Below are 15,714 nucleotides of genomic sequence, written 5' to 3' on the forward strand. Positions count from 1 at the left end.
TCAATTCTTGTGGCCTGTTTTGAGGTTTAGGAGCTGCAAGGAAAATTCATCATGGCTTGTAGGTTCCGCCGAAAATGTAACCAGCGGCTCCATTTCCAGGGCCATAACCAACCAAGTAACCCCTTGGAGGAAGTTTTGTCCTTATAAAATGAATCACACAGCTGTACTTCAATAGCTGTAGGCATTATACCTTCTGGGATTTTTTTTTTTTTTTTGCCCCATGACATGTACGGACTTCAAATTTTCTTGGACTTGTTGCAAGAATAAGATCATTTTTCCAAATATCGAGCAGTTGTAAAGCACTAGCTTGGGCTTGGTACATTACAAATGCAGAAAGTAACTGCACTAAGGACGGAGGTCGCAAAGTAGGCAAACATAATTCCTAATGTTGCCTGTCATTCTTCACAGCCTTCATGAATCCATTTGCCTGGCATGCAAAAGGGCACAAGACAAATGCAAAGGACAACTGTAAAAATATATTTTATTTCAATTGTATATGGAATTAATGTATTATGCACTCTTTGAAAGTCAGTGGTGGAAGGGTTTCGAAGCAAAACCGGCACCGGAAACCATTCAGAGGAAAGGACAAGAAATGCACAGTCAGACCGACTTTAAAAAAATACGTCAAAAGGGTACAGAATGCACTACACTTCTGAAATACCCAGGCAGGCCAGGTTTGCAAGTCCTGACACAATAATCTTCAGTTGTTTTTGAGCAGACAAAATCTCGAAGCCCAGAAAACGTTGACAATGTCACTTTTTCTCTTTTGCATGTAAGCTACGACAGAATGGCTTAAGCTATAAAATGCCTGTTTGTATAACATGAGCAGGTTGCATCAGATTACAAGTTTTTGCTTGCCACAACAAACTGCGATCAGCTATGGCAGGTAACTTTTTCACACTCAAGGTACAATTTCAAAAAAAAAAATTTTCGTACTATTTGAGATTCCAGACAGTTTTAGCTTTCAAAGTTTTTTTTCAGCCTAATTGGAGTGGACAAGTGCATAATTCAAACATCACACAACTTCCGCGCAGACAGACCGTCCTTTGATACACGCCTGTCACACCTTGTTGCATGTACAGGCCGGCTACTGTCGACTTTAGCCGTAGCAGTCAGTGACAGGACCGGCGGCTTCACAGGCGGCCTAGTCACTTGCCCAGCTTCTTCTTCAGGTTGTCCGCGAGCTTGTCGAGGAACTCAAATGTGTTGAGGTAGTCACTGCGCTGGACACTGCAAGGAGATGTGAATCAGTCTGGTTGTAGCCAGATGTATCATCATCATCACCCCACTTCTGCGATGCAAAATTGAGCCTGCTTTTGCCCTACCCCGTCCTTCCTAATGGTAGTCCTTATCTAGTCCCCTCTATATCACCTCACCTTGATCTTTGCCCTCTGTTCTGTTGCTTATTTGCTTCACATGTTGCTTACCACACGCCACACAAACTGGCCAACCCGTTTCCTTGTTTTTTTATTTTGAACAACAATGTTGTCCACACAAGTTTCGCCAAGTCACTTGCTCCTTACCTTTGGACTAAAGGGATCGTGGAGACAGAAATACAAGTTTCGCTCATCTTTTTAAAAAGACTGCCTTGTCACAGTAACATGGATGCCAATATTATTGCAAATTTCAAACCAGGCTGACTGGCTGGCTCAGTGCTTGCAGCTAAATACTGCAGTGAACAAGAACGAAACCCTTCGGAGAACAAAACTCCTTAGAATATAAACCAAACAGCAACTCGTAACTGCGAACCACGCAAAATAATTCTAAACTGAAACAACAGCAAATCATCCCACAAGGCTACTCATACAACTGATAAACTGTCCCATTCAAGTGCTGAAACTAAGGTTTCTGCAATTTAAGACACAAAATTAACAGCCTAACTTGGCATCACACACCAGTAATTTTTTTATCTGGCCCCAACGACGATCTCACCCAGGTAAATCTAGCCACCGTCAAGATCATTACTTGCACGCTGGTACGAACATTTCCTAGCGAAACTTGACCTGCACTTCGGCGAGGCCTTTCTGTCAGTGAGAAGCCCTGCTGCAATCAGAGCTGCTGCGCCATTCTGTCGCTCCCACCGGCTACTAGATACAGGCTATAGAGATCTCTGGCCCTGCCTGGCCAGTCAGTCCACCCACCCGGACATGCCCTTGCTGCAGATGGCCAGGTCCTTGGTCATGAATCCGGCCTCGATGGTCTCGATGCAGACGGCCTCCAGAGCAGTGCAGAAATGGGCCAGCTCGTTGTTCTTGTCCAGCTTAGCCCGGTGGGCAAGTCCTCGGGTCCAGGCAAAGATGGACGCTGCGTCAGAAGTTTGGCCACGCAAGTCGCGAGGGTGGAGCCCATAAATTAGACTCTGTGCACGTCTCGGAAAAACAGTTTGTAAAAGACAACGGAACGACAACGCCTGTCCCAGGAAACAGACAGGACAGCACCTATCCTGCCTGCCTCACTCACTCGATGTTTGCACCGTTTTCCCTGAGGTGAACTTGGAACTTGCACCGATTTGTCATACTTGTAATTCCCATTGTTTTACAGAGAAAAAGAGAGAGAGAGAGAGAAGCACTAAAAGACAACAAACGGAGAGCACCTGTTCTGGCAATAAGTGGAAACAGACAGGACAGCACCTGTCTTGCGTACTTGACTCACTCAATGACTTTTGCCCCGTTTACTGTAAAATGAACTTAACCTTGCCACACTTCTCATCCCCATTCGTTTGCAGAGAGAGAGAGAGAGAGAGATCAGGAACTGTAGTGACGGTCAACACAATCTTTGGAAGAAAAATTGCTCCCGTTAAAAAGTGGTAACATAGAAGTTGCAAAAAAAAATAAAATCCAGCTCCACCCAGTCTGAAATCTGCTAAAACGTCAACGACACTTGCCCAAGAACGGCAGCGCCGATGCCGTGTAAATTTCACGGTTCGCGCAAAGAAATCAGCAGCTACACATCAGTGGCGGGAGGCCCCCTCTCTCATCTCTCTCCTCTAGAGGGAAGGAGAGGAACCCCATTCTGTTAAGGTCCCTGAAATTTCTAAGGTAGCGCCATCTTTAGATCTCGCCGCCTTTCGCCCTCGCCCGCGCTCCTTTCCTCCTCCGTTTTTTGCCATTTTCTTTTTCGCCGGCGAACGCCGTGCGCCATTGGCCAACGGCCAGTGACGTAGTACCTCGTCCCCGCGCTGTTTGTTTCGTAGTACCTCGTCCCCGCGTTGTTTGTTTGTTCTTCTTTTCGCCGCCACTGTCCATTTAAATTCGCCATTTTAGGCTCAGCTGCCTCAGAGCAGGCCTTATCGAAGCCGCCAGTGTATAACAACCGATAACAACCGAAGAGTCAGCTGCTCGTTTCAAACAAGTGTTGCGTCGGCGTCACTTTATGTAGCTTCGCGATGCCGAGTTGTTGTGCCTTCGGCTGCTCGAATAAAGTCAGTGCAGTCACGGCCAGCTCGGCTGTAGCAAGCTGTAATTTATCAAAGCCCACACATGAATCAATGTTAGCTGTACAGCATAAAAAGGATTCACGATTGCACTTGTTAGCGTGCTTCTAGCCTTGGAATACAGTAGTTATTTTAGAACTGGGCGCTACAGCTAATTGTAAGCTGAGCGCATTCTTTAACTGCGCGTTCTTTGTGCGAGCCTTTTCCAGATATGCCTGACAGGACCTTACTCGAAGTAATTGTGAACGCCAATCGCACGAACATTGCTATGCCACGGACGCACTGCCAAAAGTACAGCCGTCATGGGCGAGGCCAACGAGGAGACGTGAGAACTTTGACCCTGACAAAGCCTATAACGACGTGAAGGTGACATATATTTTGCAACGTCAAAGCAGCGGAAAGTGCATGGAATAAAGGTGGCATGAATGTCAGTCGCTAATGCAGGACGCATACTGAGTGCTGCCTAATGATCTACAACTAACGCAAAAAACGCGAACGCAAAAAAAGCCAGCGCAGCGCTCGAACTGCCGCGCACCAAGGTCACCGCGAACCATGCACCAGCCCACTGTGCAGCGCTTGCACGACCACAACCTAATCACGAAAATGCAAGAACGGAATTACTGTAACAGAGCAATTTAATGTCCACGTTCGATCCTTTCGCGTTCACGAACTATCCTGAGCATGCCGCACACATAAACAAACACCGCGCTGTCCGTATGCGCCAGCGGCATCCATCCCGCAAATATCCCCTTCTACACAAAAATATACAACAAAACAGCCTCACTTAATGCGTGTTGGTAAAACGGGGCTCTAGAAATACTATTAATGCTACCAAAGAGCGATTGCAGTGCGAAAACAAGAGCAAACTGCACGAAAAACTGCAGCGAGCGGCCTGAAGCGTTGCGAGGGCGTCTGCTCTGAGGAAGCCAACAAAAATGGCGGCCCCGCCGCGCAGTTAATGGGACCACGGCGCCGCAGGTGAGGGGAGGAAAAAAGAGGAGGGCAGCGGAGAAGGAGGGAGCAGTTGGCGCTACCTTAGTAATTTTAGGGACCTTACATTCTGCGAGACCACTGTGCCCTCTATCGGTGGGTCCTGGAACCAGTTTCAGCGAGGCTACCAGCGCATCTGTGAACCTGCTGCTACCCCTGTGTGACGCAAGACCTACAGCAGACTTACGAAAAGGCTCGACCTGTAACAGCTCCGCTGTTAAATCATGCGGCAGTTAGGATCGTGATGCAAATGAAGCAGACGCTTGTCACAACTGTGCAAGCGAGCGTTTTGACATACCAATGGGGTTTGTGGACGTCTCCTGGCCCTTCTGGTGGAGCCGGTAGTGGCGCGTCACAGTGCCGTGCGCGGCCTCCGCTTCTAGCGTCTCACCGTCGGGGCACACCAGCACACTCGTCATCATTCCCAGGGAGCCATAGCCTGCACAATGGTGCAACACCAGGGTTGAACTAGCGCAGCGACAGGTTCATTTCTCTTGCAACATGTACGCCAACATAAAATCTCCAGCCCGACGAAACAAGCTGTCCATTTAGTGCAGAAAGGTGCATGCTTCACTGAACATCCCCAGGTGGGTGAACAATGAGGGATTTGTGTTTGGAAAAAGCGGGATAGAAGGGTCATGTCACGAATTTCACTTTTTTTTTTCTTTTTCACTTTAGACACAGTTCGTACAACACCAGCTAAAAACATGCGCAGTGACTCCATCCAGTTTCCAAAACCTGTTGGCAAGCCCTGTTCGTGATCTTTTCATCCTGAACAGTCCTCAACACATCGACCTACCCATATAGTCTCGTCAACTGCTCTTTTAACGCCTCTCCCTATTCCTGAACAAAGGCCTCCCCCACCTTGGGCCACAGCATCTGACTGGACGTCGCCGTCATAGTTCTTGCAGGCCCAGACGAAGCCTCCGTCCGACTTCATGGCCTGTGCAACCATGTCGTCGATCAGGCGGTGCTCGTACCAGATGCCGCGCTTCTCGTAGTCAGCCTTGTAGCCACTGCGTTTATTGGTGAAGAAGGGGGAGTAAGAAGGAGCGCCACTTTTTTTTTTTTTTTCTTCCCCACAAAACAAGCTTTCTCCTGAATGTGTGCAAGAACATAAACTGAAGTATAACCATGCCAAAGTTGCTGCAAATTTTAGCATCACATATTTTTTGTAATGTCCGAACGAGCAAACTACATTCTAATAAACTACAGCTGGCGAATTGGTTCAAAAAACAATAGCAAAACTTAGGGATTCTGCTTACAAGTACCACAATAAAAACTGTTCTCGTTTTCTTTACCTCCAAAAGTTCTTTTTTTTGTGGTTTGATATAGTGAGTGGTTCAAAAAAAATTATGGTAATCTGTCTCGCTAGCCTCACCTAACCGAAAGACAGTACTTTAGCCCAAACTCACATCTCAAGTATAAAATTAAAGTATTCCCAAAAGCTTTCCAAACGCAGTACAGAGGGGGAAAAAATTTACCTTCAAAACAGAGTATAAACAAAGAAAACACAGATTTTGCAAGGAGAGCGCTGTGCTGCCTCTCGCGTGCCTTTTTTTGCCTCTGTGTTTTCATTGTTCTTGCACTGTTTTTGAACACGATCCACCATTAACAAGCGCCTAGTTTTCTGCTCTGGAAAAGAAGAAAACTCGCCTCTCGTAGATCTCCTGGAAGATGTCCTTGAAACGGCCATCGTACTTCTTGAGAATCGTGTTCTTTGTACTGCAATAATGATGGGAAAAAAAAAAGATTGAGATTGGCCAACCCAGCTTTTCTCCAGTTGAGACAAGTGGGTGCGTTAGATAAGGGGAAATCACCTGAGGTAGAGAGGCAGCTCTCGCTGAAGTGCAAACTTGAAGGAGCTGTGAGCGAAGTCCCGGATAGACTGCACAGCAAAGAGAGGAGGGAGCAGACGAGATAAAGGAAACAATAGAGGACAAGGTCGCACTTCGGGGGAGTGGTATCTTTACAAGCATTTCTGCATACAGATAAGATGAGACAACACACTACAGCAAGTTAGCGTGAAAAGCGAGGAGTGTCCTGCACTCTGCCTCCAATTTTGTACTAGTACTCATGATTACTAGTGTTGCGATACCGCTAACCCGAATGGTTAACGGGTTGTAGTAGAGTGCGTGAGTGTTTGGTGAAGCAAGGGCAGCAAAGGCCAAAGATCGCCGTTTGGACGATGTTAGGTCAAGCTTGATGAAAGGTTATGTGGCCAAAAATAGCCTGACAGATGTAATACCCCTGCCACACTAGCGACCAAATGCCATTTGGACCAAATGTCATTTGAGTCTCAAATGCGAAGCTGTGCTGCTTTAGCGGGTTTTGAAATGCCATTCAGCTCAAATGACATTCGAGCCAAATGAGCCCCCAGAGAGACATTTGGGGCTTCTAAATGCCATTTCTAGCACTCTCGTGCACAGTGCTCTAAGTCAGCATGAACAAATACATTACTGCGTATTCAAAACAGACAGAATATTCATAATCGTGGGACTTTGTTTACTTCTCATTCACTTAAATCGTGATATAAAGATGTAATAATTTCGTACTCTCAGCACCAGTGCGAGTAAGTGACAAACCAGTGTGGCCAGACAGCACAAAAAACCTCGATTGCGATTCAGAATTAAGCAAAAACCGTGTCAAAGCTTACGTTATTTATAATGTGATGTCATTTAAACGCCACAGACTGCTGCTAAATTTGATTGTTGCATTATTGTGTAAAAACAGAACTTGGCAGCAGCAGCGCCACGCAGCACGGCGAGCGATTGTCAAAGCTTTCAAATGTGATTGAAATCGTAGTGGAGCACGGTGGATTCTGAATGGCATTCGAAGCCCCTCATTTGAGTCAAACGCCATTCGGCTTGAATGACATTCGGACGCAAGTGCAGCAGGGGTATAATGCAACTAAAAGTGATTTGCGAGTGTACAAGGCCCCTAATGTTAAAAATAAGCGAAGGCGGTCACAGCAGAAGATAATGAAGATACTGAAAAAAAAAACCAAACCAAGTATGAGTGATACGGATGTGATGCGGATAAAAGTGATTCATGGGTATATAGGGCCTCTCATTAAATAATAAGTGAATGTGGTCATTGCAGGTGATGATGACAATACTAAAAGCTAAAAACCAGTTGTGGGTGATTAGAAACAGTCTTGGAAATTTAGGATATCTCAACATAAGTTAATGATAAGGATACGATATGGGGGAGGGAGAGTACCTTGTCGGTGTTGAACATGGCCATGGCCACGCCTCCCGTGTTCTGGAACTCATGCACCTTGAAATTGAGCACAGGCTCTCCGGACCCAGAGGGCGTGAACTTGATCTCGAGCGTTCCCGGTCCCGGTACGACAAAGTCGGTGGCCCGGTACTGGTCCCCGTAGGCATGACGGCCGATGACGATGGGCTTGGTCCATCCCGAGACCAGGCGGGGCACGTTCTTGCAGATGATGGCCTCGCGGAACACGGTGCCCCCGAGGATGTTCCGGATGGTGCCATTGGGCGAGCGCCACATCTGCTTCAGCTTGAACTCCGTCACGCGGTTCTCGTCGGGCGTGATGGTGGCGCACTTGATGCCCACCTTGTACTTCTGGATGGCGTGCGCGCAGTCCACGGTCACTGGGTGGCCAGGGGTGTAAAATGGGCGTCAGAGGGGCGTAAAATGGGTGCCAGAGGGGCGCAAAAAGGCACGAGGATAGAAAAAAGAAGGTTATTAAAGACATAACCACACACAGATGCTACGAATTTCAACGGAAATCGCTGACTGGTTGTGGTTGACTGACTAAATTTGAATGTGACGCATGTTTTGCTCCAGAAAAAAGTCTGCCCCTGAGTACAGACATAAGTATTCGATGGAACACTTTATCAAACACTGGCCGATTCTTCTCTGCGGTGATGTGCTGCCATAAGCGGTATGCTTGAGGTTTGGCCACACAGGGTTGCTATGAATTAGGTGAAGCTGTTATTTGCTAGAACTAAAATTGATTTTTGTTAGAACTAAAATTTGTTATTTGTTAGAACTAAAATTGTGACTAAATTGATTGGTCATAATTGATTTATTGCAATTCATTTTGTTACCATATTTATCGGTATGGTAAAATTTGATATTTGTTAGAACTAAAATTGTGACTAAAATTGATTGGTCATAATTGATTTATTGCAATTCATTTTGTTACCATATTTATCGGGGCTTGGCCAATCCCCTTGGTGCATACGTGCTATACAACTTTCTTCAATGAACGTCGCCAACATCAACACATAAATGCAGCGGTCCCACCAGAAACAGCTGAAACTAAATGTTTGGACTAGGAGTAACCTCCGAACGGCATCACAGGCCTATGCTATCTTCCTGCACTATGGCTAACGGAAAAACCCTAGTACATAGTAACTAATTTCACCCTGGGCTGCAATACTGGTTCTTTTAATTACACTTCAGTGCTACCTTTTGAGTCACCTTAAAACCTCTTAAATTCAGTTTGAAAACCCCGCTGTTAACTTTGTCACTTTCTTTTTTTTATTTTTTTTTCTTATTAGTTTTATCAGTTTGCAGGCAACGCATAATGAAGAGGTTAGTTAGGATTCTCAAAACTTCTCCCAACTGTTCACAAGCCTATGCCCACAGCAGGCAATTGTTACAGTGCTTGTACATTGTGTGTTATATGCTTACTTTTCCCACAGCTTTCTAACTATCTTAAAGGAGCCATGAAGACAAAATACAAGTTGGGTTTATTAGAAAGACTGCTTAGTCCCGATAACAATGATACCAATATCATCACAATCTTCGAACAAATAACGGAGATATTAAAGAAAAGATGTGAAGCAGTCGCGACTCCCTAGCCAATTTCCCGCAACTTTTCTATGATTTCACAGAACCTTTTTTGTGCGATTGGCGGCCGCCTAACTGACCTGTCGCGACGACACATGACTGGACGCCTGTAATGGGACCTCTAGTTTCATTTGACCGCATCACTTGAATGCCAACGTGCAGTTGACGCACTGAAAATTGTTTTATTGTTGGCCCGTATGACATCATTCTTGCTCATAACACGTCACTGTGGCGCAAAATTTGAAAGTTTTTAAATACTTCTTGCTTTTTTTTGTTAAAAAACATCTTTTGTGGCTGTAATGGAGCTGAGTGAGATATTGAATTCTAGTTCTTTCAAATTAAACGAAGTTCTATTTTCTCTTCATGGCTCCTTTAAAGATACCTCAGGACATTGGATGAAGCCACCCACCCTCGGAAATAGAATATTTCAATGCCAGCAGCCACTGCTTTGTTTTATCGCCTGACAAAAGAGCCAGCTGACTTACTACTTGCTATTACAGTCGAACACGGATATATCGAACTCCAAGGGGATCGCAAAATAGTTCGATATATGAAAAATTCGATATAAAAAATATGGGCTCTGAGACCTCACCTATGGCGGACGATCACTTACCGATCGGCGCATTCATGAATGACAACTAATTCCGCACTCACGACGCAACAGGACGCTTTATTTCCATGAAAAAAAAAAATCGCTGATCTTGGCCTGCTTCTTCGTCCTGGAAATGAAATTAAAGACTCTGATCCCGATCTTCTCGAGCCTGTCCAGGTGCGACAGCCCAGTTCCTTCCATGTCGTCGCAACAACGGCGAATCAAGCTGAACGCCGAGGCCACTTCACCCGCGGAGTACGATCGTGTAGCCGCCTCCTCGTCCGGACGATCTTCACCACTCGAGCTATCGGCCTGGGCTCCTGCGACCGCAGCTACGATATCCTCGTCACCGAGGCTCGCAACAACCTGGATATTGGTGTCAGCGTTCACGAAGTCGTCGGCAGACACTCCGGCTGGAACAGCAGCCGGGAAAAGGGACGACAACTCACGAAACGTGTCGCCCATGCACACGTCGTCGTCGTCGCCGTCTTCGCAAGCTTCGGAAAGTTCAGCCGTCACAAAGCGTGCTTTCCGGAAGCAGTTGGCCACGGTATCCTTCTTCATGCCGTTCCAAGCGCCTGTCATCATATGTATGGCCCCCAGTTGGGGCAGCCCTACCTCGCACTGCCACATTTTCCCAGCGTTCGGGCTTGTGTGCCTAGAGAGATTTAGCATACCGGGCTCCGTCCGCTAACAGTAGCGGGGCCCGACTGGGCAAGCGCAAATTTGTTCCGGTAGGGGGGATTAGTTCCGCGAGCCAGTCTTCGGCATGCCCGCGCATTCCTTACATCCTCCTCAACCTTAATCGGGGGTGCAGCGACCGCCGAAGAGCACCTTCCAGCTCGCGCGGCGTTCGATATACCCAATGTAGGGGAAAATACGGTTCGATATAAACGTACGAATTCCTATACTTTTACACAGAATTTTCAAGGGGATAATTTATGAGTTCGATATAGACAATAATTCGATATACCCGTGTTCGATATATCCGTGTTCGACTGTATACGCAAAGGTGCATCAGATTACTATACGAGTACCAAGAATAGACAGTTATAAAAAATGTTTAAAATAGCTACTAGTTACCCCTTTTCTGGTAAAGTTTTTAAGGTTTTGTGGGGCAGCTTACCCTGGTCATCTGTGCGATCCCGGTTCTCAATGCCAAGGTCATAAGTGTGCAGCTCCACATTCAAGAAGGGAAGAATGAGCTTGTCCTTGATAAGGTCCCAGATGACTCTGCAAGACGTTGACAATGTACACTATGTCAGTCCAAAGATGAAAACGTAACCGCAAAGTTTGCTACAAGATCTGCTCCGACAGCAAACAAGACTTGAACAACAAAAACACCGAGTATCATGCAGGCTTTATCAATTGCTTGTGCCGGCAAGGGTTGTTTTTGTACAGACGCACTCAACTGGAAACTTAGTTCCTGACTTGGTTGCAATAAATAAATGCATGCATTTTTTCCCTTTCCGATTGCTTTTTCACACTAGCCATCACATTTTGAAAATTACAATGTTATGTCTTACAGGGGAGCCAAGAAATATGCAGGCAGTGATAGTGCCATTAAATTTTATTCTTTCTGTAAACTGTTTGCTTCAAAAGGTCTAAGGATTAATGGTGAACATGCTGAATCTACCCGACCCAAATGGCCCGTAAGTAGGCAGAGGACTCTTCTTGGACAGAAAAATATGTCTGAGAAAATACAATGCGCCTTGGACGCGTTGTATTTGTACTGTATTTGTATTGCATGTCGCGAGTACACGATTGATAATTAAACAGGTTCAGCACGAGACAGCTTCAGCAAACTTGCCCATGAGCGGTTTGTCTTCATTCATATACGGTCTCCATCATGGTCATTTTCATTACGGTATGCGCATATGCACACACTATCTTCCAAACAACCAATGCAACTGCATAAGTAAACTTGGGCAGTTTCAATGCCGAGCCCATGGTAAATGTGTATCTCTCCCTCCTTTTCTTTAGGTCTGTCAAACTATTAACATGTTACAAAATATTGTTAGCTAACATCCTTGTATGATCTCCTGCAGCATTGTTAAGAATAAAGGATTCACACATCTGAAATAACGTTAATTTGCAAGAAAAAAATTACCGAATTTCTGGATGTTTTATTTCTGATCAGTCACAACTTCACTGCAATCTGGTTGCGGCAGTGTGCAGGAATGAATGCACGTTCTACGGAGCACGTGATATGTGCGGAATGCCGAAACAATCTGTCTGCCCGACAGTGCACGCGCCGAGTAACATCTGCTGGATAAGCAACGGCCCGAACCAAGGTCGAGGCCATCACAAATCATCGTCACTCGCGCCCCTAACAGTGAGGTTGTAAATTTCAATGTCTGGGCCACCGAGTACGAGTACAGCAAAGAGAAAGCACGAGTACAGCGCCCGGAGGGGTGCCAGTCCCAATTAGTTTGACCTCGCAAAGCCACGTAGGACATCGAACTCACCTCGTCATCTCATCTCCAAGAATGTCCACCACGGGCCCACCTGAAGATTAAGAAAAAGAGTAAATCATGAATAACTACACAACATGCTGCAGCATTTGCTTGGTCGCAACAAGAAAACAGGCGATGCGTACACTGGATTTTCGCCATGGTCAGCTCGCTGCGGTTACCGTTCGACGAGTGATCGGTTGTACAGGAAGCTCGGGGGTTCGCTGGTTTTTCCTGGTAGCCCAACCGGCTCTGGCTGCTCGGGCGAAACAAAAAAGAGGGAGTGGTCAAACTCGCCCGGCGCGTCCAAAACACGGGTGTTTGTGCAGATACGGTGCGCGCAGGGTTTTGTCGAGTGTAATCTCTGGACGCCTTCCAGAACGCGATAGCGGGACCGCACACGGTGGAGAGCGACAGGCGAGATGCGCGACAGAAAGTAAAAAACAAACGGCGACGGATTAGAAGCCGGCTGCCGGCGTCGGGTGATTCCGGCCGGTCAACGCCTGATTGGGTCCGCCGCAAAAGGACGACCTCAGTAGCGTCACTCATCGTTCCAGCTCAAAATTCTCGTTCCTAAAAATAGAGGTCGCGCAGCGTTGGCGGTGATGATGATATTTAGTGCGAGCTGCGGCAACAGTACGACACACATTGGAGTTGTAGCCACTGATCAGTGCAGTTGTAGCAGTTAAAAATAAAACAGCAAAAATAAGCTTAGCAAAATGCAGACGATGCAACGCATGTTAGATCATAATTTAGTCACAATGCATTGCATCCACATAAACCAAACCAACGCCTCCAAACGTAGGGTAAACGCACACCCAAGAAATAGACCGGCTTTGCTGCATTGCCCTCGGGAAGGCACATGCCCGCGTTCGCATCGCCAAACAGAGAGAACAATTACGGAAAACGTCGTTAGAGTTTCTTGCTGGCCTAAGTGTGTAGGCTTAAACATATGTGTCCAACCCATCGAAGGCCGCGTGCTGTGGTGACGTAGGGTCTAAAGTCCCTTGATCAAAACATATGAAGGGACTTTAGTAGGCTCTAAGTTGAAGGCCACGTGCTGTGGTGACGTAGGGGATACGTGCTCGACCTTTTAGATGCGACGCATCTCTTTCACCCGCCTTGTCCCTCCGGCGTAGTCCGCCGGCGTCCGCATCCCTCCCCCATTCTTCTCGCCGCTCAGAGCCTCTGGCACCGCTCTCACCGCAGCGCCATCTGCGTGTTAGCGCTCGGCTGCGCTCGCTCCGTCGCCGTGCCTGCTGTGCGTGGGTGCGGGTTAACACATGCGCATGCGCTGCTCTGCGCTGCTCTCTTTCATTCCCCCCACCGTACATATAAACGCGGTAACTGCGCCGCTCCGCTCAGAAAATCCTCCCTGTTCTGTGGTCGTTCCGCCGGCGCTCCTCCGATGACATCCTCCGGTGACCGCCGATGATTTGAAATGGAGACTAACAGGCCTGATATCGCGATGGTCGGCGCAACCGTAAAATTTACACCATCTTCCCGCGAGGGGAACCATGGGGTAGATGCGACGCATCGGGGGTGAACATGATGCGTAAATAGGACACACAACAACAGCAATCCACACGCTAACATAACGGAAACGCAACGGCAACCCCCGATGCGTCGCATCTATCCCATGGTTCCCCTCGCGGGACGATGGTGTAAATTTTCGCATTGCGGAAGCTCTCGGCTCGAATCCCAACCAGACACAAATTTACCCGATTTCATTTTTAATTCAGTTCCTTTATTTTTTATCTCTTTGCGTCGTCGGTCATATCATCGACCATATTGTCGACCAGGTCTGCTATGTTTGCATCTGCGTATTCCATAGGTAATGCTTTGCTGCCTTCGCAAATCAGGAATGCTTGACATAATGGTACTAGCGGTACTAGCAGCTCAGGAACAAATCGCTTTTCCAGGGACCGCAACTCTTTATAGAGCCCATTGAGCTGAGCGAAAAAAAAAGCGCGCTGAGAGAGGAAGACAGAGAGAGAGAGAGAGAGAGAGAGAGAGAGAGAGAGAGAGAGAGAGAGAGAGAGAGAGAGAGAGAGAGAGAGAGGTGCGCAGCGGGAACTGCGGCAGCCTTCTCGGTCACGGCGCATATCTGCTACGTCTCAGAAATAGGCCTGCCCGGTTTTAGACCGGCCCGACCGGTTTTTTTAATCAGCGGGCCGGTTGCCGGTCCATACTTAAAACCGACCGTCATTGGCTGGTTTTTTGGCCCTCGTGCCGTGATTATGTCTGTTTTGGCGTTTTATAAGTGTCAATTCAACAACTAAGACGACAAACATGTGTCGACAAGCTGCGCAAAGACACGCGAGCAGAGAAAATACGCGGGCGAGCGCGCTTGCTGAGATGGAGGGGGACCTATACTATGAAATTCCGCCGCCGGGGTCAGCAATTGCGATTACTTTGCAGTGAAGCACATACAGAGCAATAACTAAGCTCTCAATCACTTTCAGTACAAACGTTATGTTGATAAATCTCTAAGAAAACGCTACAATATGTGAAAAACATGGCGTCTTTTTTTCAACACAAATTAAACATTGTATATACCACGCCCCTCCCCCCCCCACCCCCCCGAAGGGCCGGTTTTTTTTTCGGGAAAAGGTGGCAACCCTACTCAGAAAATGATCCAATCCAATCCAATGATCCAAGCTACAGATCCAATCCAATCCAATCCAAATGATCGCGGGATCAGCGAACGCACGGCGGCGTGCGCATATATCTCGCAGTGCGTCGCCGCCGCCGAGCATGTGTATTGTTACAAATCCCGTGTTTGAACCTCCCGCGCAAATGTCACGTGGCTCGGATGAGCCATTAAAAGAGGAGGAGCCGCTGGCGAAAGTGTGAGGGGAAGGGCATTCCTCAGCGGCGACACCGGGCGCCAAAGTTCTGCGCACTAAAACCGGCGTCTGGCAGACGTGTCAAGGCCCAAACACATGTGCGGAGACGCCCGCTGCATGCTGCTCGCATGCGGCTCGACTGCTGCAACGTGGCGGAGCGCCTGAACTGACGCGGGCGCAAGGACTCCCTAAAGTCCCTTCATCTGCTTTAAGAGCCGATCAAGGGACTTTAGGACTCCCCTACATGTGCGGACTGTTCGCAACCAGAGAGTGCTTCTTCTGCCCGCACCACGCGGCGCCAAGAGCAGAGCTCAACCGGGCGCTCCAGCATCAAGGCGTTCCTTGCGCCGGCATGGAGGACCTTCAATTCCCCAAGGGGCCTCCGGCAACCTAACGGGAAGTCTTCGCCCGTCTGATCCACTACCTGAAGACGACCGGCCTAGCGCAGCGGCTGTAGCCCGGACTGCCGTGCCAATGACTCATGTGCCCGGACTGACTCGGCCTTACCTTTCTTTTTTCTCGCTTTATCTCCTTTCACTCCCCTCGCACTGGGTTGTATGCGGGTGAGCT

At 47.6% G+C, this 15,714-nt stretch overlaps 1 protein-coding gene across 1 annotated transcript; it reads right to left on the reverse strand.

The window, feature by feature from the left end:
* Positions 1–464: 464 nt before the first annotated feature.
* LOC144163003 (isocitrate dehydrogenase [NADP] cytoplasmic-like) lies at positions 465–12,822 on the reverse strand. Its single transcript, XM_077693775.1, has 10 exons — positions 12,442–12,822; positions 12,311–12,350; positions 10,969–11,075; positions 7,646–8,043; positions 6,244–6,311; positions 6,080–6,148; positions 5,288–5,439; positions 4,722–4,862; positions 2,142–2,304; positions 465–1,230 (listed from the first exon to the last, which is right to left on the reverse strand). Exons 1-10 carry the CDS (start codon positions 12,455–12,457, stop codon positions 1,149–1,151), a joined length of 1,236 nt encoding a protein of 411 aa, XP_077549901.1. The 5' UTR covers positions 12,458–12,822; the 3' UTR covers positions 465–1,148.
* Between the last annotated feature and the right edge of the window lie 2,892 nt (positions 12,823–15,714).

Source organism: Haemaphysalis longicornis, unplaced genomic scaffold (assembly GCF_048455015.1).
Source record: "Haemaphysalis longicornis isolate Haplotype H1 unplaced genomic scaffold, Haemaphysalis longicornis Haplotype H1 scaffold_12, whole genome shotgun sequence".
Classification (NCBI taxonomy): domain Eukaryota; kingdom Metazoa; phylum Arthropoda; class Arachnida; order Ixodida; family Ixodidae; genus Haemaphysalis; species Haemaphysalis longicornis.